General features: G+C 50.3%; 1 protein-coding gene across 1 annotated transcript in view; it reads right to left on the bottom strand.

Moving 5' to 3' along the window:
* FAT2 (FAT atypical cadherin 2) overlaps nt 1-5392 on the bottom strand; it is a 40203-nt gene extending 34811 nt beyond the window's left edge. The window contains exon 1 of the mRNA XM_021410365.1: nt 339-5392. Coding sequence (XP_021266040.1) covers nt 339-3603 — 3265 coding nt within the window. The 5' untranslated portion in view covers nt 3604-5392. The remainder of the gene's footprint in view (nt 1-338) is intronic.

Below are 24253 nucleotides of genomic sequence, written 5' to 3'. Positions count from 1 at the left end.
TATTCCTGACCTGCTTCCTATTTTTCATGGAGATGTAAACACTGGCACCAGCCTTGCATGGCTGTGACGTTGTGTGGAAGGTGGGGGCTTGCTTGTACTGGAGGTAATTTGGTACAAATGTGAAAGGGAAGACCTGGGCATTTTGGGTGAGGGTTGACATGGATTTTATGCTGTTTAAAGGAGACAAACCCTGCTTGCTCCTCCCCATATACAGGGATACACATTGTAAATCCCTGCACAAAAACAGAGGATTTGAATGCATTGGGTCAAAAAGTCAGGCAAAACGCAGCATGTTGTTTCAGCCTCTGAGGTAAATATTTAAATAAAGCTGTAATTACCTGTGTCCTTCTCAATGCTGAAGACAGACAGGCCAGTGCCCTCTCGGAGGAAATACTGAACTTCTCCATCTTTCCCCTTATCAATATCCTTTGCTGTGACCATCATCACGGACGTGCCCTCAGGGCTGTTCTCCTGCACCCAGCCTTTGAAGACAAAGGAGGCAAAGCGCGGTGGGTACAAGTTCTCATTGACATCAAGGACGTTCACTTCCAGGTGGCAGAGGGAAGAGCGAGAGACGGGCTTCCCACTGTCACTGACCTGCACGGTTAGATTGTAAGAGTCCTTCTTCTCATAGTCCAGCTCCTTCTCTAACCGCAGTGCCCCAGTCAGCTTATCTACGTGAAACATCATGTCCTCGTCATTAACAAGGCTGTACCTCAGCTCTCCCCCAGAGCCAGCATCGGGGTCAAAAGCCTCCAGAAAGAGGAGGATGGTTCCTACAGGCAGGTCCTCTGGGACCTTCACACTGTTCAAGGCTGGGAGGCAGTGCGGGTCGTTGTCATTTACATCCTCCAGAGTCACAGTGAGATCTGTAACGGAGAATAGCTGGTAGCCTGTTTTGGGCTGGTCCCTAGCTTTTATTTTCAGCACATAGCAAGCCCACAGTTCTCTATCCAGGGCACCTGTAACCGTCACGTCTCCAGTGACACTGTCGATGGCAAACTTGTCAGTGGGGGTTAGAAGAGTATATTTTACTCTCCCATTATCATCTGTATCAGCGTCTTCTGCTTTCAGCTGAGCTATTGTTGTCCCTGTTGCTACATTTTCAGGTATCGCCACCCAGTAGGCACCTTGTGGGAATCTAGGAGTATTGTCATTGGTATCCAACACATTCACAGCCAGGAGTTTCCAAGATGATTTCTGTGGTGTGCCAAGGTCATACACAGTAATGTTAAGAATGTAGAAACTGGTTCGTTCATGATCTAAAGGAGAAAGGACTTGAAGGAGACCTAGTTCCAGGTCAATGGTAAAGCAGCTGTCAACATTTCCATCTGAGATCACATAAACCAGTTTCCCATTAAAACCAGTATCAGGATCCACAGCTGAAAGGTCAGCAATAGTTGAGTTGATGGGAACATTCTCTATGATATCAATAGATCGTGGAAAGCTGTCATCAAATTTTGGAGTGTTATGGTTTATAAGGTGCAAATTTAGAGTTGTTTCATCATCCTGCCCGTGGCCTTGAGACTGAGACTCAATGGAGTGTATGATTGTTTCTGTCAGTTGTTTCAATACTCCTGTTTCTTCACACTGCATTTTAACAGGGAGACCTTGGCTGACCACAGTGATATTTACAGATGTTGGCAAAGCATAGTTCTCTCCATCTGTTGCAGTTATTTTCAAAGAGTAGAAGAGTGGCTGCTCAGAAGGAAGATCTCTCAGAGATATTCTAAGAGATATTACTCCAGAGATGGGATTCAGTTCAAAATGCCGTAACTCGTTGCCAGACTTGATTTCGTACTTGATATGCTGCAGCTCATCACTGTCGATTGCAGAGACTGTGGCCACAGGGTTCCCAACAGGAAAGTCCCGTGGGATGCTGCCACTGCAGCTTGCCTTCTCAAACACAGGAGCATTGTCATTGACGTTGCTGAGCATGAGGGAGACGTACACCTCCGTTTCATGGCGGAAGGGTGAGCCCCAGTCTGATGCCCACACTCGCAGGTGATACCATCTCTGCATCAACTCATAATCCATTGACTTGGAGGTGGAAATTACACCAGAATACGGGTCAATGACAAATGGAACTGATTTCTGGTTGGCTATGGTGTAGGTTACAAAGCCGTTATCTCCTTCATCTTCGTCTGTAGCTCTCACTGTTAAGACACTGGTGCCAGGAGGAGTGTTCTCATCAAAGGCCCCACGGTACGAAGACTGACTAAAACTTGGAGCATGGTTGTTGCAGTCAATGATGTCAATGACAACAGTTGCAGATGTGTGACTGTTAGCAGCTGCAACTTCAAGTTGAAAACTAGATTGCTCATGGAAGTCCATTGCTCTGACAGTAGTTATCAATCCAGTGTGAGGATTGATTTTAAAATTTGTGCTGTCAGGAGTAGGTCTCAAAACATATTTAAGATTTGGGAGAACTGGTGTAATCTTCACCATAGCAACTTGGCTTCCAGGTGGGGAAAATTCACTGAGCTGGACTCGGTAGACTTCTTTCTCAAATCTGGCGGAGACGTACTTAGAAGGAGGTATATGTATAACTCTAACAGGAGAGAAAAGTGGTGGTTTACTCTTGTCCTTGGCTTGCAGACTGAGGTTGAAACCAAAAGGGTAAAGTAGCCAGTTGATCTCTTTTACTGCCACAATCATGAACTCAGTGCTCCCAAAGTAGGATCTGATGACTGCGAAATGCCTTCCTGGATCTCCATCTACAAAGTCTACTGAATCTATCCCTGCTTCTGAGTCACCGCTTTCTACAGACAGGGTTGCGTAGGGAAGGTCTTCAGCCGAGTCAGGTGGTGCCACCCTCACCGAGGAGATAGAGGGTGGTTTGCTGGCCGAGGGCTCCACTTGGATCATGAGACTAGCCAGGTTCCCAAAGCCATTCCCCTCCATGATCTTTCTCATTCTGTCCACAGCTAAAACTTGCAGGTGGTGCCTGCCTCGATGGGTGCTGTTCAGCCTACCAGTGGTCACAACTGCTCCTGTGGTGGGGTGGATGGTGAAGAGGTCTGACTTTGTGTTGAGGGCGTAGTAGAACTCTGCATTCTGGCCAGCGTCAGCATCCGTGGCACTGAGCGTGCTGACCACTGTTTTCAGAGGAGTGTCTTCTCTGATGGACACTTTGTAGGAGGGGGGTGAAAAGAGAGGTTTCAAGTCATTTCTGTCAAGAATGTGGATCAAAACTTTGGCCCAGGCTTCATAGGTAAAGGTGCTCTCTGTGGCCTTGATTATTAACATATAACTATCTTTGACCTCTCGGTTTAAAAGTGCTGTGTTGCTGCTCCTAGTTCTTATTCTCAAGAAGCAGAAATCCCCAATGACATGCTCCTCCGTTTTAAAGAGACCACTGCTGTCTCCAGAAGCTATTCTGTATCTGATGTCCCACTCGGGGTCTGTCTTGTAAATACCCATTTTGACATAGCTCTCCACGTATGTCTTGGGAGCTGAGTTCTCATAGATGGAGGCATTGTAGAAGAAGTGGGTGAAGTGCAAAGGGGAAGTGTTGCCTTTCTCACAGCTTGCATCACGGATCGTGCAGTGCACCAGTAAAACAGCAAAACTCAGGAAGTGCCTCTTGGTAATGATTTCCATGGTGTGGTGTCTCCTCAGGTCCTGCAGGGATTAAAGGAAGAACATCATGAATTTTGCCAAGTATGGCAGAGGGCCATTTTTATTAAAGCCAGCATGCTAGAGGAAAAGTCATAGAATCATAGAATGGCTTAGGTTGGAGGGGACCTCAGAGATCATTGAGCCCCATCCTCCCCTGCCATGGGCAGGGTTCCCAGCCACTAGGTCAGGCTGCACAGTACCCCAACCAACCTGGTCTTGGGCACCTCCAGGGATGGGACACCCACAACTTCCCATGGGCTCAGTCCCCATGAGCTCAGTCTTCACTCCAAAATTTGCTGACGTGTTTGTTATCTCAGCTCTTTTTCCACTTCTGTCCCCACATCCCCCGTACTGCTTGGGTGCATTGAATTTCTCTCTTCAAATTTTTGCCATGTGACTTGATGTCTCTCCCTGTGGCTTGTCTTCCCTTTTCTCTCCCACTCCTACAGCAATCTTTTCTCCTTTCCCTTTAAAGATACCCTGCTACGTTGTGCAAATTCCTTCTGAACAGCCAGCTTTAAACATGGTGACTGCCCTAACTCAGGTCCTCAGTTACCAAATATTTTTATAATTCTCAGGGATGCCTCTCTCATGCTGCTGGAAAGAGCAGATCTCTAGCAAGACGCTTTCACCACGTTGCCCTTGGTTGTTGAGTAACTCCCCTGGTTCCTCCTTCTGACGGCAAAGCCCCAGGCTCAGGATTCCTGCCACCCGTGACCACCTGCCTTCCACTTCCTTCTCCAACAACTCGTGAAAATCTGTGGTTTCATGATGTATCTCTGCAAATATGGTGTATCAAAGAAATGAGTTTGATGTCACAGAAGGAATTGGGGAGCACACCCGTGATTAAGAAGGATGTAGCTTTATTAGGCAGCTTTGCAGGGCTTGTTAAAGGATCAAGGCCTGCTCATTTCAAAAGCTCGGTGTGTGCTGCTGTGTGTGCATGTAGGGGTTGAAGCCAGGGATGAGCTAAATATAGGCGCATATATTTCCCATAGATATCCCAGAAGATCTTTATCTAGAGCTGTTTCTTCCTCTTTTAAATTTAAATTACATATCTAGTACCTGCCAGTCATTTGGCACATTCCTAATTTAAACAGGGAAGACTTGTTTTTCCAGACACTTTTTCAAGACTCATCTCTTTAAAAGCTAGAACTAGTTCAGTTTATAAGTCAATTCGAATGTTAGGAATGAATTATTGGAGCCTAACTAGCAACGTGTGTCACATTCTCTCACTGAGATGACTAACTACTGATAAACACAAAGCTGTAAATTTGATGCTCCATTCAAACTCCTTTTTCCTCAGTAAGCAGGTGCCAATCACCCAGCAATCTCACTGCTGTGGTCATTGAGAGAAGTGGTCTCAAACTGAATGCAGACAGTCATTATGAAGTGAAAATATCAGAGTAAGTTAATGCAATTTAGACTTTCCATAAATGACAAAATTCAGACTCTTTTATGGCAAGATCATTTCACATCTGGAAAACAAACACACCATGGTCACAAATGCACAGGGTATGAAAGAAAATCATGGAGGACAAGGATACAAAAAAGCATGTTGTTCCTTCTGAGGAGCTGAAAACTATGTTCTGAAACAATCTGCTCATTACTTAGCAGCGTCAAGAGTTGGGCAGCATGCAGGGACTTGCCTAGAGCTGCTCCCTTCCAACATTTTCAACTGCTGAACCTGGAAATAAAATGTATGCATGGTGCGTGCGCGTGTGTCTGCTGGGACTGGGAAGCAGGAAAAGTCACATACAATTCAGTAGAATAAGACAGCAGAATAAAACAGCAACAAAAATACAGTGTTGTTTCATGAACAACAGAATTAATGAAGCCGATCGTTTTGTATCTGGGCTAATTGACTTTTTAATTCAATTGTACTGAAATGGCAATGTGAACTCATCTCTTATAAGACATCAGAGAAGCCACAAGGCAGAGACGTTATGAACTCCACAACCACAAGAAGAGACAGAGCTAGAGAACATGCCTTCTTGAACACCAACAATTCCATATGGGAGGATAACCTTGAGCAAGGAGTGGGTTTTCTGGCATTTAACAAGAGGCAAACACTCTTCTGAAACTCTCCTGGAATGTCCTGAACCTGACTGTTGCCTGTAGACTTCCTGATATCTAAGATGGTCTCGGCTCGTGTTGGTGTTTTTACCTGTGTGGGGGCATTAGCAGGGTTATACTCCTCCGTCCAGTTAATTGTTTTGCAAAACCAGTTATGACCTCATGTTTCAGAGAGCTTTGCTCTCAATTACAAGCTGGGCTGAAGGCAATCAATGGCTTCAGCTCGTATTATGGGGGATGGAGAGCAACAACACAGGGCATGAGGCAAGAGCCTCATTTCCTCTGGAAATAATCTGAAAAAGAAAAGCACAGCCAAACTTTAGGGAGAATTTTCTAGGAGGCAGTCCTATCAGCTCTTGATGTCTAATAGTTTCTCTCCTATGCAGGACCTGTGCCCAGAGCCCCAACATTAGCACGTCCCGTGTCTACGCCTCCTGTGCTCTGAGAAGCGTCATTTCACCAGCTCTACCTGGAATACAAGCTCAGCCATCAAACTTTCTTTCTCGGCTCAGAAAGCTATGTGGTTATTAAATCAAGGTTTCTCTAGCATCTTTTCCCTGCCCACTGCCTCTTCACAGACAGAGATGACCTTGCAGATCCCCTTCTCCTTTCCCATGTATCAACCTTCAGCTCTACTAGCTTCATATGCATTTGGACCTGGAGATTACAAGGACGTCTTTGTGGCACTGAGGGACTTGGTTTAGTAGGCATGGTGATGGTAGGTGGATGGTTGGAGTAGATGATCTTAGTGCTCTTTTCCAATCTTAACAATTCCATGATTCTTCAGACCTTCTAAAGGTCAGAGAGTGTGCTGCTGGTGTATAGATGGTTTTGCTTGTGAGAGGAAAGACAAAAGAAGAAAAAAGTCCTGTGGGATTTATTAGAAAAATATGGAAAACTACTTATTTTCTATGGCCTGGCCCACAACACCAAAGCTCTTATCTGTCAAGCTCATAAGATTTTAGGGCAATTGCTATAAAGTCCTCTGACATGAGTGTTGTACCAATTGCCTTTGACTTGTCTACGCATCATGACATTACAAGAGAAAACTCCAAATTTGAGTTTGCAGGCATCAAAATTGGGTGAAACAAGTGGAAATACCCTCCCCCAGCCCCAGACCATTATCTCAGGGGATTGGATATCTCCACTCTTGTTTCCTGCCCAGGAATGAGAGGTCCTTGCTTCTCTCTTGCCCAGCTCCCCTGGGCACAGATGTCCTCCTGGAGCTGGGTGCTGGAGAAAGCCCCTCGATGGGATGGAGCCAGGCAGGGAGGGCATGCTCCCGATTGGGGGAGATAGCAGAGCCTTGTTGGTGGTGATTCAGCCTCCTCCTAATCACCAGGCGACGATCTGAGAGCCTCGAGGGGCTTCGACCTCAGCCCTGTAGATGCAAAGTACCCGCAGAGCCAGTAAACACGCGCTGTATCTCTGATCACAGCCTAAGCACGCGTCTAAATTTAACATCCAAATTGTAATTCTCTGTCAGAGACATGCCCAAATCTGTTGGTTTGAAATGAAGGAACAAACACAGCGCTGAGGTTCAAAGCGTGTGTGTGGGGGGGTGGTCATGGGGATGGGAGCTGCAGGGGGCTCGGGGCAGGGCACAGCCCCACCAAACAGGGTGAGTGGATGGCACTGGGGAGTGGACCCTGGGGACCCCTGAGGGCTGCTGTGGAGTTTGTCCGTGCTGCAGACCAGTGCTGCAGTCTGCCAGCAACCAGGTGTGGCCCCAGCCCCACCTTCTGATCCCCTTCAAGAGGAGCATTTGAAAACAAGCAAAACCCCAAACACAAAACAAGCCAAACGCACAAAGAGCAGCATTCCCCTTGCTGGATGCAGCCGGAGCTTGGCCCAAAGTTTTGGGATCAGAAGAGTAAAGAAAAATCATCATTTTTTTCTCTCAATTCCTTCGTTTCTTCATTACAAGAAACAACCTCTCACCTGGAATAAATACTGATAAAAACTAACCCTGTGCACACCAATGTCTTGGAGGCTGCCAGCACTAGGAGTAGAAGGAGAGGGGAGATTGCTCAAATAGCCAGTGCTGGGGCAGCCCAGAACTGGGTGTGGAAAATGGTGGTCACAGGGGAATAGAAATGGAGAGCAGAGGAGGCACGTCCTGTAGGGTGGTGGGAATGAAGCTTTGGGAAAGTGAAGGGACAGTGGACTTGTGATGTTAGGTGGGTCACTGGATTTGATGATCTTAGAAGGCTTTTGCAACGTGGCTCTATGATTTTAGGAGCTGGAGCACGGTCTTCTCCTGGATTGGGTGGCAATGGAGCAGAAGGATTTCATTGATGGTCAGAGCAGCCTGAATTATGGCTGACTGCTGAGTAGGGTCAATCAGAAAGCAGTCGATGGGGTTTCTGTGTTGGAAAATCACAGGTTGTAAAACCTCCTTGTTGTATGGGTGGTGATCCATGTCCATGAGATGTTCTGATTCCCAACATCAAAATGTTCCATGTATGCACAGCTCTTGGACTGATGTTTGGCTAAGGCTTGCTGTTTTCTCGCTGCAGCAACGTTGCTGGTATTGGGTCCTCCTGGATTTGGTGCCTTGCTCAGTTTTGGTGAACTTCCCCAGGTCACTAATAAAAGCCAGACCTGCAAGGTTTGCATTCTGGAGGGAGCTCGGTATTTTTTGAACTGTTTCTCTTGGACTTTGCAAAACAAACAAACCCATCCTTTCCTAAGTCGTGGCATGGAGCTGTTCCCAGGTTCTCAGTAGCATTTCTCTCAATGGGAGGTTGAGCCTGGAGTCGTGGCAGACACTGTCCTTAGCCTTTGGTTGTGCAGATTGGTTTTGCAGTGAAGCTGAAGAGATGCATGCTGGAGGTACTGCACAGGGTCAGAAAACTAAGGAAGACTGACCGTGACGTTATGGTGCTCCTGTTCTCAGTGTATCTCAGGGTTTTCCAGCACCTGCGGATGACTTTAGAAGGGCTGCCATAGGCAGGACAGTTCTGCAGCAGTGTGTTCAGGGACTATGCTCACGTTGGCAGAGCTTTTTCCTGGACTTCCAGATTTCACCAGGGTGCAGCCAGGCTGCTTCTTCCCCATCTCACCTTTCTAATCTCCAAAGACCAAATGCTGATCACCCTTGGTGGGATGTTCAGATCCAAGCTGGTTCTGAGGACCTCTTCCTGCATGGTGCCTCCTCAAGCCAGCCACTTGTCCCCTTCCACCTCGAATATCTCACCCACTGCCCCATCCTCATGGCTTTGGCTGTGTCCTGCTGCAATTCTTGCTGCTTTTCACCAAAGCAAGCAGGTCCCACATGTCTTCAGCTCCAAGCCATCTTCTGTCCATGAACAAGGCAACACCTTGATATGGAGCCAAAGGCTTTCTCCTGTCCCCTTTCCACCTGCAATGTGTGTTTTCCAGCCAGTGCTCTGTGAGGAGCCCAGGAAGAGCCCAATTTTGTAGTGCTGCCAGCACCATGCCAGGTAATGCCTGGCTTCAGCATGCCATATAGCTGAGGTTTCTCTGTCATTGTTATAAGCCTCCAGGAGCTCATCTGTTAGGCACAGGACTTGAACAGGCTTGAGCTTCCCACAGAGTTATAAGGGTCACTGATCTTTATCTGCCTTGGCATTGCAACATCACTCCAGAGCAGGAGTTAATCACACAGCTCCGGAGACGCGCAGCCCTCAGTGAGGGTCTGGGATTCCTGGAGGAGGATTAGGGGGTGAGGGAACCTTGCACCCTTCTGAGAACAGGACATGTGGAGGCACTGCCTGGGACTGCTGTAACTGGCTGGGAGCCCTGGAGGTGCGCATTCCCAGATGGGGTTCTTTGCTGGAGTCATGGATCACAGCTGGCTTCAACCCTGCAACTGGTGGCACCCCAGCTGCTGGGTCCAGAGGAAAAGTCCATGCATTCCAAGGCAACTGCTTTTCTGTCCCCTTCCGAGGCTGATCTGTGGTCCCTGTAGTCTACCACCATCCTCCAGCCACAGGCAGTGCCCCAGTCATTCCTGTCCCGGGGATTGGAGCTGAGTTCCCTTGACCCAATCCTTGATGCATGTCCTCATGCTCAGCAGCTCAACCACCCAGCCCTTGCCAAGGGCTGGCACTGCTTTTCTACCGGCTTGTGTCCCACAGGAAGTATGACACAAGGGAGATTGACTTGCTTGTGCCATGAGCATGGGGGGAAGCATCCTTATGCATTAATCCTAATCCCCTTCTTTCACACTCCTTGCTCACTGGTGGCTCCCTGCCCTCACCAGTTACCTGAAGCAGGAGTAAACCCTACCCACAGCCCAGAAGGTGCCAGTGCATGGACAGTCAGGAACGTGCTGGTTGGTGATTTCTTGCCCAGGGACAGTCAGGTGACGACAAAGGCTTGGCAGATCGCACTGGTGGCTCCGATGGGGACTGTTGCCCATTGCTGCGATGCTATGGCTGGGAGGTGGGACGGAGCTGCTGAGCAGGGAGCACAGCCCAGGCATGTTGACACATGAGGCAGCCACATCCTGCCAGGCACTCGCGTGAGCGTGCCCTGACCCCTCTGGAGCCGGGACCGTGCTGATCTCAGGGATTCAGTTCCCATGGAGGCTGGTAACCATGCACCTCAGTGGCTGCCAGTGAGTTGCCCCAGCACATATGCCGTGGCCATCAGCACAGGGTGAGAGCCACCAGGGATCCCAGTCTCGCTTTTGATTGCCAGCTCCTGACAAAACCCATTCTGAACCTCTCACATTTTCCTCATGCTTGGGATGCAAATCATCTTGCACTGATAATCATTCCCTGGCCTTCAGAGTGCTGAGGTAAGCGGCCATGGGGGACCACATCATCGGTTCTCCCTGCCACTTTCTAGATCCACTGGCCAGCTTCAGACAAAGTTAACAGATAGGTAAAGATTTGGAAGGAGTTTGCACAAGCTTGTGAAAATCAGCAGGAGAGAGGAGAGAAATCCAAATTAGGACTCCCAGCTGGAAGAAAAGGCTCTAATGTGAGCCCAACCCCATTATTAGACATCAGAGAATCCACACAAGAGCGAGTGCCCCAGGCAACCAAGCTGCATGAATTCTGCTGCTCACACAACAGCTGTTTATTTAGGTGCTGCAAAGCCTGTGAGATCCTTTCTAGGATCCCAGCACACAGCTCCAATCTGACCCTCTGGAGATGTGAGTCCGGGCTGGGCTCAGCTCCTACCTCAGCCTGTGTTTGAGGGGTCCAGCCCTGAGCTGTTTGACCCTGGGACACCTCACACAACCTGCCAAGGACACAAGCTGCATCACCTGCATGCCAGCAGTCCTTCAATGCCTTTTCCATTGTTCCCCATTCTCATATGGTCAATGAAATATGTTGGGAAGGAATCAGAGCATCTTGGCACCAAGAGGCAGGTGAGGACCACATGCCCACATGGCTCAGGTCAGGAGCCCAGTGCTCAGTGGGACTGCTCCACTCTGCCCTGTGGCACAGCTGTGGCCACTGTGCCTCCTTCTTGCCTCCTTCTCTCCTCCCGGGCAATTCTCATGCACTCACAGACCGACCCTGCTCTGATACAGAGATCTGCTCCTTCCCCTGCCCAGCGCCCTGCTGCTTCTTCCCTTCTGGTGCCTGGAGGAGAGCAGGGGGAGCAGCTTTCTGCCCTGCCTGCAGCATCCTCAGCTCCGTTGCCATCTGTCTGCCTTGTGCTGCACCTTCTTTCTCATGCGTTCAGAGGCAGCATAAGGACACAGAGGACAGAATGAATGAGCTGATCAGGGCATGATCTTTGCTTGTAAAAGGTTGTTTGTGGCTGTGCCACAGAACTTCCTTGCAGCAGACCTAGACTGAATGCAATGAGATCCTCCCAAACCAATAAAACCCATTCAAAGGCTGCCCCTGGCCAGAGGAGCTTGGGCTCTCAGCAGGGGAAAGATTAACCCCTAGACAGGCATGTTTGCCCAGGCTGCTCTCATTGCCACAGCGTGTCTTTGTCAGCTCTCACTGCTCTGGTCTGTGTCTCAGAAACACATTTATGAAAGATCTTGTCATCGCAGCGCCTCTGCTGAGTGGTCAGCCCTGCACCGACACAATGGGACCTGTGACACCAGCACCTGTTGCCACGTGCACAGCGCAGGTCCTGGGTAGCCTGAGCCATCCCAAGCACCTATTTATAGCACACCAGCATACTGCAAGCTGCCTGAGTCACAGCATCTACCTGAGGTCCAAAATAGCCCTGCAACACAGCAATGGCCAAACAGCCATGCTTGGCCATCTCTCTCTAATTTCTCCCCCAAAACAACGCCAGTTTTGGTGGTATAGTGGAGGAGCCTGAGGTACAAGGCATGTGAAATGGGGTCTTTGTGCTCTCTAGCACCAGTGTAAGAACACCACTGGGCTGTTGTGTTGAACACACTCCACTGGAACTACCCATCCCTGGAGGTGTTGCCCCAAGGCCAGGTTGGATGGGCGCTGGGCAGTTTGATCTGGTGGGGGGCAGCCAGTCCATGGTAGAGGGCTTGGAAGTGATGGTCTTTGAGGTCCCTTCCAACCCAACCAATCTATGATTCTATGACCCCAAATGGATCAAAACCTCAACTGAAGCCAACTGTACATTTGGCCTCTGCAATACCTGTGGCAATATGTTCCCAGATTTAATTATGGCCTCTATGTAAAACTAAAAACTACATCCTTTGGTTTGTTTCAAACCTTGTTCACTTCTGAGCTACAAGCCTCCCTAGGAGCCCTTGCAGCCTGCCCCTCCCTGGAGCTCCCTCTTCCAGGAATTAGGAAATGAAGTTTCTTTGCTCATAAACCAGTACCTGCCCCACTGCCAAGGAAAAACTGTGGTTGAGGGAAAAACTGCTTGCTCAGCAGATCACCTCGCTAATAGACAATGCAGCACCAGTGTTGCCAACCCAATGGAAAAAAAAAAATAGCAGAGGGTATTTAATCCTCTTATGCTTGTGCATGATACAGAAGAGAGCCCACTGCTCCGGGCTGAGGTGCACTCGCATACTCCACACGTGGCAAAAAACAAAGGGAGGTGCACGGAGCAGGGAATGCCATTTCTGCAGCATGGAGGTGGCTGGAACGATCCTCTAGCACTTGCCTGGAAGCAGTTGGCAGGAGCGTAGGATGCAAAGCACATTAGTTTCTAACAGATGTTTGATTCCAGGTGTTACGCCTCCTTTGAACTCTCCCTTTGCTAAGAACGACGTTTGTTTGGAGGGCTGGGAGACGCGCTGGTTCCTGTGAGTGTTCGGGTTTGAAACGCGCTCACAGTGTAGGGCTGGAGTCGGGAAAGGGCTCAGGGAGGGCAGATCCTGCTCGTGCCTGCGGTGTTTGGGGCAGGGGCTGAGCCTGGGGCTGGGTTATAGAAGCTGAGGAACCCCAGCACTTATCAGACAGGCGGATGTCCCTGAACTGACCCAGATAAGGAGAGGTGCGCTGCACATTAGGAGAAGATAAGGGCACACCGTACAAAGCCCGGTGTTTTTTGCTTCCCTGAATACCGCGACAGCCCAGCCTTCCCCAGCAGCCCCACAGCCTGTTTGCTTTCCGCCCGGAGGCTCCGATAACCTCCCAGCTCCGTGGTGCTGCAACAGCTCCTGCCATGTCCCGTGGGATGGAAGGGCAGCGGACTTCATCCAGGGCACTCAGATCTACTGGCCTGGGCACTCCCTGAGCCCTGAAGCCCTGCTGCCCCCTGCACACTTTTTGGTTGGCTCCAACTTTTTAAAGAGAGTTTTATCTGGAGTTATACCATGACCACTGACTGATCTTTGCCCCTCCGCAGCACTGCGCTCCACCAAGTCTACCTCTAGCTCTTGCAGGGGGGCGATTCCCTGATAAGTGCCCTTTGGAAGGGCCCGGTTTGCCCCAAGCTTCCAGCTCTCCCTCCCTTTTCAACTCTTTTCTCAACACCATATACACACACTGGGCATAATTCCTGTGCACCTGGAGTTGGGATTGGATTTGCAGGGGGGTTCACCTCGGTTTGCCATCGCTGATGGCGAACAAAGTTGTTTTGATGCAAAATGCCCATGCCAGCATGCACGCTCGCAGGTGAGGCTGCGGTAGAGCTTGGGGTGCATGAGGCTCTCATTTCACCTCCCAGGCTCTGCTGCTCATTGTGGGGGACCAGGGCTGGCCTGGGAAACACCAGCACTGTGCCTGCCCCCGGGGATCCTCCTGGATCCTCCTGGTGTGAGCTGCCTTGGTGGGTAACACAGGGCAGGAGGAGCTCCCCAGCGGGTGAGGTTGTGCGCAGCCAAGAGCCGAGCCCGCAGCCGGGCGCCATCGCGCTTCTGCAGAGCTCATCCCTCTGCTCCTGCAGGAGCCCTGCCCTGTGCACACACCTGGGCACTTCTGTGCTCAGCTCTCCTTGCCCACCCTGCTCAGTGATGAGGTTTTTGCACTCTCTGCTCGCAGCCCACCTGCCCGCAGCATGCTCGTGTCTCCCACGTAAGCCCAGGTGCAAGCTCAAGCAAACACACCTAAAGATTTCCTGGCTCTGCCCGTAACCCCCCATGATACAGCTGCCGGATGAAAAGCTCTCCCTTTCCATCCCAAAGCCCAATTCTTAAGATGGAGCAAATACCAGTCAAAGTTACTCACATGCAAAAGCAGTTTCACGGCTAAATCTCTCCATCCTCCATGCCCTCCTCCATCCCTGAGTCATTTTGACTTCCCACACCGGCGTGCCTTACCTGTTGCAACAGGAGAGACCTCTCCTGAAGTTTACAGCCTCTCTGCCCTTGCTGCTGAAATCCCTCTCCCGCAGCAGCACCCCGCCGGCTGCTGGGGGTCCATGGCGCTCACGGAGCAGAGGAGTGGGCTGGGAGAAATTCCTGCGAGAAGGGATTTTTCTGGTTGAAACTCCAGCAGCGCAGGTTGGGAGCAGTGAGGGAGAAAGTTGGAGGAGGTGGAACTGCCTGGCTGGAGAGCCAGCCCTTCTGTGACGGGTTGGAGGAGGAGGGAGAGGAGAGGCATCGCTCGCGCCCTTGCTGCGGAGTGAACTTGTGTGTGTGCGTGTGTGTCAGAGCTGGGCAAGCACCCAAACCTTAGAGCCAAATAATTGCAGAGCTTTCTACTCTTAGCTTATCCCATCGCCATGAAATCAAGGACCTCAGCGCAAGGAGGGCGGGGGGAATATGTCAGGTAGCTCCCTCCAACGCACCTGAAAAACCCAAAGAGTGTTTTTAACTAGCTGCCAGGTGGGTGTTGCAAGGAGGGATGGGGAGAAGGGGGTGGGGGAAACCTGAACCTGTCCTCAGAGCAGCTGCGTGCGGAGAGGCACTTTGAATGTTGTTGTTGTTTGCGTTGGGGGAGCCCCCAGAAAGCCCAGGTGCTGCCAAAAAGCCCCTGGGTGCTCAGCAGGGATGGAAAGGTGGTCCCTGTCCTGAAACGGCAGGAGTCAGAGAGAGAGGGAGGCAGCAAGAAGTCGGCAGTGCAGGGAGAGCAAACATTGCACGGCAGCTCTGGGGGATTTTTTATGGCAAAGAAGCAGAGACGGGGCTGTTGCATCCCAACCCAGTTTGCTGGCGTGTCAACTGGAGCATGGGCAGATTCAGCCCTCTTTGCCGCTGTTCCTTTCCTTTGCCCTCCTACTTTCAACCCCATCAACCCTCAAAAAATACTGATTTGTCCTCTTTAGATTGCAGTGGGTTTTGAAAAGATGTCCCCAGGGCAGCAGGTCATGAATCCTCTGGCCACACGCATGGCTTTGGCTAGGACTTGTCTCAACCTAGACACCAGTGGATTAAATCACAGGACACAAAAGCATGGGAAAATCCATGTGATTTCATGGTCCAAATCCTGAAAGACAGGAAGGGAGGACCCATGATATTGGATATTTGGGATTGGCAGTGAAGGTGAGTCAGAAGAATCTGCTGAAATTGCAGAAAATGCAGTTTGAAGGTCACAAAATTCATCAGAATCTTAAGTGAATGTTTAAGATCAAGAATCAGAGAGGAAACATCTCCCCAAAGTGTAGATAGGGGTCTCCTTGGCTGGGAACTGATCTGTCAGCTTCTTGCTCCTCATCCTGTGCTGCAGGCTTGTGCTGGGTGCTCTCCTGACTGCATCTTAAGTTGGAAAACAATTCTGGTTTCAAGCTGATTGTGCCCTTCCAGAAACAGTTTGGGTTGAATGACAGGAGGCACAAATTCTGTTGGTTTTACACACTCAGCTTCTCCGTTTTTCCAGCTGGTGTAGTCAGATGATTTGCAGAGAACTTGAAGAAGCTTTGAGGATTGTGAAAGTGATAGTGGATGTAATAGTAGCTTGAATGTGCCAGTCAGCTCCTCTTCATGATAATGGGCACCCAGCAGTGGGTGGTGCATTTCAGAAGAATGAAAGGAAAAGTTCCTCCATGTGGCTGCATCTTGCAGCCACGGAAGGCAAGAAAATCAGGTATTGGTGGGTAGATTTCAATGGGGCTGAGGCAGGGCTCAGAACAATGCATGTATTATATTTAGACACACCAAGGTACAAGTGAGCAAACCTCTGGCTCCAGGGCATCAGCTGATTGCTTCAAGGGTTGCCTGCATTTGGAGCCTTTCACAACTGACCGTGTGCACCACTCCTTTCTCCTGCATCTGGGGCAACAGGTCACTCTGCAGACCACAGACCCGGGGGCCTCAGTCTCATCTCATGAAGCAAGTTGGGAGCTATCAGCTAGCAAGGCTGCAGTGCTGTTTTTCATCGAGGCAGGAGGTTATTGTGCCACCTAGAAGACAACTCTCCTTTTTGCATGCTTTTCTCTTTCAGGTGGTGACAGAAACCCTCTCTCAGCCCCTTTTCTTTGCTGTGCTTCACTGCAGTAAGGTTGATGGAGGACACTGGTGCTTGTGGAAGAGCCACGTATCAGGCAGAACCTGAAGAATGGTTGGGCAGAAGCTCGGAGTGGCTTTGAGATGGGCCCCTTACAAAATACCCACAAATGCCCAGCGAATGCAAAAGGCACTGACAGCTCCACCTCATGGCCAGCAGACTGGGAGCACTGGGTCTTCCTTTCCGCAGCAGTGGCAGAGCCCTTTAACAGCCTTGTTTTCTGCAGAGGGGAATGTCTGGGCTCTGCCGCTTCGCTGCCGAGGTGCTCCTCTCCCTCTAATCACAGCAAGAGATTTCGTTTCCTGGTTCCTCCCAAGATCTGCAGCTGATAGCGCCAAGACGTTCTGCTGCGGGTTAGATGCATGCAAGGCGTTGTGCAGATAAGCGGCATGTTGGGGCTGGGTAAGGGAAATCACCACGGGCCTCTCTGGACCAACAAGAAACATTTACGGGGTCCTTGCTGCCAATGGCTATGCCTACTGGATGCCCAAGAGACTAGACTTGCCGCCTCCTGAATGTGTGCTGTCCTCTGTGTGGCCTCCGTGGACCTGGAGACCAGGGCAGTGCCATCAAGATGTGGCACTGGGGTGCTTCTCCAGACCCTCGTGCCCTCAGAAACAGACTCGAGGGTGAAATCCCCTTATCATACAAGGTACTTTCTAGATGGACCCAGCTCCCGTTGTTCTTCCACAGTGCCTGTTTTGTTCAGACCACCTCTAAATCTATACCAAATGCCCTCTCACCGCATGCCAGCTGTTTCCTGCAGGGACAAACACCTTTTGTTTCCCCTTTCCAGAAGGAGATCCAGTCTGTGGGTCTGGCCTTTGAGCCTCGGCATCTGCTGTGCTGAAATGCTCTGTGGCTATGTTTGCAGGGGAGCGTGCAGGGACTTGCAAGGGAAGGGGCGATTATCTGCCTGGAACAACAGCAGCCTTTTCCCCAACAAGCGGGAGCTTGTGGGTGGGGAGGATCCAGACCTGCGCAGGAATCGGCTGCCTGTGTTTGTGTGTGCGCCGAAACCTCACTGACCAGCGCCGACCAGAACCCTCCAGGGAGCTGGGATGGATCCCTTGCAGCTGCAAACCCAGAGGTTTCTTACTGGGAGTCTGTCTCCATTGCATAGGGAAGATTTAAAGGACAGAGACGCCCGCTTTCCTGACTGAAAGTCAACTGAAGAGCGGGAGTTGATTAAAACTCACTTTTCCCTTGGCCTGGTTTTGCTTAGTTGGACGTCTCTGGGGCCCAACATCAAGCTCTCCAGGTGTGCTTGATGAAGACTTCCATGGGGCGCAGGGTGGATCCTTTGCTCCCTTTGCAGCTGCTCCTCTGAGTGGTATCCAGAGGCTCTGTGCGACAAGCCTGATTCTCACTCTGAGACTCACCTTTTTCAGCTGATACAAATTTTAGGTGGAATTTCCTTAGAGCATCTCCAGGTTATGCTGACCTGAGGTCTGAGGGGAGCCCATTGATGGGTGGTTGGAGTCAAACACATCGTATGTCGTTTTGGAGATAGAAGTTGGTGCAATGCAAATATGAACAGCGTTGATCAACCACTCCTGATCTCCTTAACATTCAGTGTAGGTGACACATTTTTGGTTTTTGAGGCTGAACGCTGGTCAGTCCCTGCCCTTACATGCACAGCAGTGCATTGCCACAGAGCTCACACTGCTGTCGGTCCCCTGTTCTCTGCAGGATTGCACAGAGCTATCATGTGGGACGGTACAAACCCAACAGATTGTGGAGGGTGAGGGTCATTAGGTTGGTGTTGATCTTAGACTGGAGTTCATGTCTCTTCAAGCCTTCTGTGGGGTTGTAGCCACTGCTATGCTATGCTCCTGTTGTTGGCTTCACCATCAAGGACGATATGCACTGATTCCTACAGGTGCTGCTGACAGATCCATTGCCCCTTTAAAAGGGATGAAGTCATCTGCCTCCAAAGCCATCTGGCACCATGACAAAGTCAGGAGCTCAGCACAACAGAAGGCTGGGATGCCAGCCCGTGGAGGGGATGTCATCACTCTACAAACAGATGGGACCCTGATGGGATGGGGTGAGATGCTGTGCAAGACCCCAGGAGAAAGCAGTAAAGACCTTTCAGCAGAGAGTGCCAGAGTGTGTTGCAGTCCTACTTTCACCATATGAGCCCAGTGGAACCCCATATCCATTCACTGTCTTCCTGGAATGGCACGGGCCAGATCACAGCTCTCGTCATAGGATGAGCTAGTGATCAGCGTGCCTCCCTCCTCCCACTCCATCCGTCTGCACAGAGCAGCATTAGCTCATCCTGAGCCAATCGGCCTGCACCGCGTGCCGGATGGCTGATCTCATCGTTGGCGGCGGTGGCAGTGACTGAATCCGGCACGGCGTGTGCCTGCGGTCCTGCAGGGTGGCCGTCAGTCCGCCATGGCCCTGCAAGGCATGGGGAAGGCACCTTCAGCAGATCTGCCTCTGGACTGAGGGGGTGGTTTGATCAGAACAAACTGGGGATGAGAAGTCCTTCTGTAGGTGCCTCCAAGGAACTTCAAGGCCTGGCAGGTAGTATCTCTCTTGGTTGCTGAGATGGTATCACAGGCTTTATGTTCCCAGAGTGCCTGCACAACCAGTGCCTCCAGAGTCACACATCCCTAACCTATTGTTGAGGAGATGGTGTTCTTCACATCTTCTCTTAGTCATGCTGTTGTCCACCAGAAGTCTTTGTGAAGTTCCCACACTGGAGACCCTTCTCCCCCACCATGCACTGCAAGTCATGGTGGTTTCCAGACAAGTCTTTTCTCAAAGCCCTGTAAGGAGCTCCATCATCCTAGCTGAGAAACCAAGCTTCAGTTTGGGGTTTGTGCAGAAGAAAGTGCTTGGTGGGGATAGCAATGAAGGAGAAGGGAGAGGAGAACATGGGAAATGATTGGGTCTTTAGGGGGTAGTGGGGAAAGAGAACAGAGAACTAGATTATCTGGAGGATAAAGAAGTGACAAGGGGTTAAACTACAAGTCCATGAGTCCAGGTGTTCATCCAGGGGGAATGGGCTGTTCAAGGAGATGCCTCTCTCCTCACTGACCCTAAATGAGCAACTTAGACTGGGTGTTTAACTTCTGTAGTCCAGTGCATTGGGTTGTATGTCAGAGATTGCACAGGTGCTGGGAGACCAGGACGGGTAGAGCAGGGACTGCCCATTCTCTTGCTTCACTCTGAGGTCCCCATTACTCAACCAGAAAACTCTCTCAAAGTAGAGTTCAGTTTTCATGTAGTGAAATAGCTTGCGTTTGCTTTGGTCTGGACGTCAAAATACAGGACCACCAACCCTTTGATTTTGGAAGCACCATTCCTCTCCTTCTTCTTCTAGCTTTGGAAAAAAAATTGTTCTACTCCAGCCCTTTGTCTAGAAACTCTTATCCATTGGCATATCGGTCTGTCTTCATTAGAAACATTAGAAACATCTCAGCCCCAGACTTCCCCGCTCCTGTTACAATCCGCACTGTCTCCCGCTTCTCCTTCAGCTTGGTGCTGAGACCTGATGCCCAGTTACACCTGCAGAAAGCAAGCCTTGCTCCAAGGACACCATAAAGAGGTGCCATTGTGCAACAGAGCCTCGTACCAGGAATACGATCCGTGTGATGATTATCTTGATACCATCCTCACTGAACCAAGGGAGCCTGAGCCAAAAGAAAAATTTAGAGCTAAACAGCTCTTGTTTACAGAAAGCCAGAGCACAGTGTCTGGGCTTGTACCAGTGTAGCAGGAGATGTTTCTGTTGTCTCACACTGCAAAATATTTTGCTGGTATTGATGGATGGTGTGTCCCTGAGATTTCCCAGGGACGTTGTGGGAGCAATTTCCCTCATTTCTGAAGCATCTTGTGCAGCAGCCCGAGGGGAAAAGCGTTTGTTTTGGCTGAACTGGACAATCAAGCAAAGGTCACCAGCTTTATTGACTGTTATTTTTGGCCACAATCACTATAGGCTTTGCAACCTACACACCACGACTCGTATTGCTACAGATGAAAGTAGGATCTCAGCTATGTTGTCAAGGGTGATGGCCACCAATGGGCACCAGTAGCCCAAATCTCTGTAAATTTGCACTAGTGAACAAACCTACTGTCCAAACTCCCACCGATTTCTCACAGGTTATCAAAGGAGAGGGGAGAAATTTCTCTCCCAGCAGTGAAGCTGTTTTTCTGTGGGCGTCATTACCTTCCATCTGAGTTTACAAAACTGTGGTCCCACAGGCAAAAAGTTGGTAAACTGCTCTGCAGAAGTGTGTTGAGAACATCATCTCTAAGGCTTGCCCTGCTCTGGGGCAAGGCAACAACAGAGAGGCGATCAAAATGGCTGACTGCTGCCCAGATGTGGGGGAGGGCTTGCCCACATCTGGCAGGGAGTGTTTCGCAGTGGGAACAGTTTTCCTTTGCCCTCGGCGCACAGCTAGGGGCGGCTGTTGTGCCCACAGACAGGATGGTCCAGTTCCCATGGAGGCAGAAAATCTGTTGGGCCAGCTCCATGAGTCGGAGAACGTTTACCAAGACCTTATTGGTGGCAGGAAATGCGTTTGGATCAAACCAGGAGAAAGTTGTAAAAAATTGAAAAGTGAGAGAAATGCGGATTACAGAGGCCCTGCCCCAGACCTAAGAGTGTGTCATAGTGCTGGGGTCACCATGCAGCCCAGTGGGGATGGGCCATGAGATCCACCAGCCCATAGGGGTAGACATGAAACTTTCAGCCTCTGGGGGACACCTCTAGGCCCGCAGCTTCTCCCAGATGTTTGGCATCTCCCAGTGCCTGCATCCTCTGAAGGATGCGGCAGGACTGGTTAACCTCCTTTACATAGGCAGGGAAACTGAGGCATGCAGATGTTCATCTATGCTTATAAAGCCAAGCAGGGATTATGCGGGTGAGGGGAAGCAGAGGGATGGAGTGTGAGATCTAGGTTTGGTGGGGCCAGAAGATGCGGGCCACCAAGGGGCTGCCTTGGAAAAGCAAGCCTGCTCAGCCTCCTTTGCAGAACTGAAATCTCTGCTTTGTTAGGCTTGGTGAAGGTCTGTACTTTGTCACTTTGTCCAGCAGATCCTTTCCCAGCAATCAACTCAAATGCTTGAGGTGGAGGTTAGATAGTGTTACCAGATAGCAAGAAGAGGCCTCTTCAGCATCCTCTCTAACCATGGCTTCCCTGGTTTGCTCTGTAGCTGTGGAGGATGCGTGTAATGTGGCCAAGCGTGTGAGCTGGATAATGGCAACAGGCACCTCTTTTTGCCTTGTGGCAACAGGCAATGGGGCTCTGAGAGGGCTGCAGAGCATCCCATCGTCCCAGCGTTTGCTCACAATGCTGACCCTGCCCCAAGCTTAGAGAGCACTCTGAATTCGCACAGAAATGGGGTTTCTCCATTTTCTGCAATGACAGGGCTCTGTACCATTGATGCTGGTTTGGGGCTTTTGCTCTGAAGCAGCTTTGAGGCTCCACCCCCACCCCCTCCCCCTCTTTCGTTAAGTTTTGGGTAGAACAAGAAGAAGGGGCGACCTTCGTTAGGATAAATGTGGGAGGCAGTCTGCCAGAAAGATAAATAGAAAAAGGGCTGGGTGAGAGGTGTGGAGGATCCCTGAAGCTGAGGGGCTTTGCATTTATTATCATATTAAGTGCCCTGAACAGCCAAAATAACCATCTCCATTTTAAGGCGCGTACACTTAAAAAAAAAAAACAAAAACAACAAAAAAACCCCTACTTTAATTGCTACACTTAATTCATTAAAGGATTATAGTGAAGGCTAAAGGAAAAAAAGTGAAGTATGACGGGTGGTTCTGGCATCGTGCTCCAAACCATCCATGTGTGTTTTGGATGTCGCACAGACTCAAACGTGACTCCCCCGCCTGGCGTTCCTGATGCTGTTCCCAGCAGTGCCCCAGAGCTTGGACTACTGGGAGCAATGGGTGTGAGGAGCACGGCCACAGGCATCGCCCTGCTCAGCACAAATTCTCCCCTTCCCTTCCCTTCCCTTCCCTTCCCTTCCCTTCCCTTCCCTTCCTGCAATAGGAAACAATGTTGATTTATTTTATTTGTTTTATTCAAAATTGACTCTGTCTTGATACGGCTTGAGCTATGAAAATGAACCCAGGAAGTTGGTTTATCCCTCTGTCCCATTTTTTGTTTGGGTTCCCAAAGTTTGGAAGCAAAGTTGATGCACTTCATGCTGCTGTACTGGTTGAGAAAGGGTTACGGGAAGTGGTGCTGGTGGCTGGTGCAGGTGGGGCAATTGGGACCTGATAAATGGGAGGGGAGTGGGCTCTGGCTGCTCTGTGACTGGGAGGTTATAAGGGCTAAATGAGGGCAGTCTGCCTGTCTCTCTGAGAGCATTTTTGTCTGGCTCAAGCTATGGCTGGAGCAGTGGCTTTGGAGCAGGGGAAGGAAAAGCATAAGGGTAAGTCCATGTCGGTGGAGATGTTTATTTGCTGACTAAATGGAGACTGGCTTCTGCAGCTGGGTTCAGTGATCCTTAGAGGTCCCTTCCAACTCTGTTCTGTGATTGTGAGCTGCCCCTTGTGGCTCGGTGGAGCCTTGTTAGGGCTTGGTCAGGGGAAATGAAGCTGTGCTCAAGGAGGTCGGGGCAGCGTGATAGTCCTCAGTGAGGGCTTCCCATGCTCCATGGAGTATACTGCCTTCCCAAATCAGGATGGGCTGAGGAGAGGTGTTGCAACCAGTTTCCTCCAGCAGCAACTGAGTGTGGATAAGTCCAGGGCTGTCCTGAGGCCATGGCTTGGTCTACAAGGGGACCTGAGCATCTCCTGCTATGGGAAGCTCCTGAGAAGCCTCATTTTCCCCACTGCTGTCAGTCAGCATCTTAACAACACCAAGAGGTATTCACTATGGTGGGTGACCTGTGGTGGAGCTCCTGTGGCTGCTGGTTGCCCTGGAGAAGGCTGGGAGGACAGGCAGGTGGTGTGTTCATCTGGATGGCCACAGGAAGAAACAACCTGGCTACTCTTTGGAGCTGTCTGCAATGCTGCTGCTCAGATTACAGAGGCATTATGCAGGGGTTTATTTTTGGGAGTTGTCAGCAATGCATGCTCGCTGGGGACTTCTTTTTGCAAGTGAAGTTCCTGCAGCTTCGGGTGTAACGTTCATTGTTTGAAGCGCTCCCCCCAGAGATTTTCCCCTACCACTTTTATCTGTCTCCGCCATCATAAATATTGTCTCATTTTCTCTCTTTCAAATGGGTCCTGGAATGAATGCTGTGGGCTGTCTTGTACCCAAGCCTGGGGAATTTGGATTTTATTTGCAACATGCCAGGGAATTTTGCTTGCCAGTAATGACTTGTGCTGTAATTGTGAACTTCCTCTTACAGCAGAGCTCTATCTCTTTGCTTCCCTGTTGAATGCTGGCTTTGAGAATGGAGGCTGGAGCCATGCTGGTGTTTTTTGGTGTGCTTTTTGGACCTCCTATTGCATTTCTCAAAGCTGAATAGGTCTTGGGCACTTTTTGTTGCACAACATCTGGAGGGAGAGAGCTAGGAAGTGCCGCTGCAGCTAAACTTGCCCTGCAGGATGATGGGGAAGGCAGGGCCCCCTCTTACCCCTCTTTTCCCCCACAGCTGCACGCCTGCTCCTGTTTCTCATTGCCTTCACCTCCTCTCCAAGCTCTGCCCCACAACCTGGCCCTGGGCCACCTCCTCCAAATCAGGGCTGGGAGCCAAACTCACACCCGGGGCAGCAGCGGGAGTGCAGCACTCCGTGCACGCCGCCCTGCTTGTGCCTGCCAGTGTCGTCTGACGGCTGCAATTAGGGCAGGAGGAGAGAGTTTACTTAGCCA

Source organism: Numida meleagris, chromosome 12 (genome assembly GCF_002078875.1).
Source record: "Numida meleagris isolate 19003 breed g44 Domestic line chromosome 12, NumMel1.0, whole genome shotgun sequence".
Lineage (NCBI taxonomy): Eukaryota > Metazoa > Chordata > Aves > Galliformes > Numididae > Numida > Numida meleagris.
Note: the sequence above shows the minus strand (reverse complement) of the source record. Positions and strands in the feature narration are given on the sequence as shown.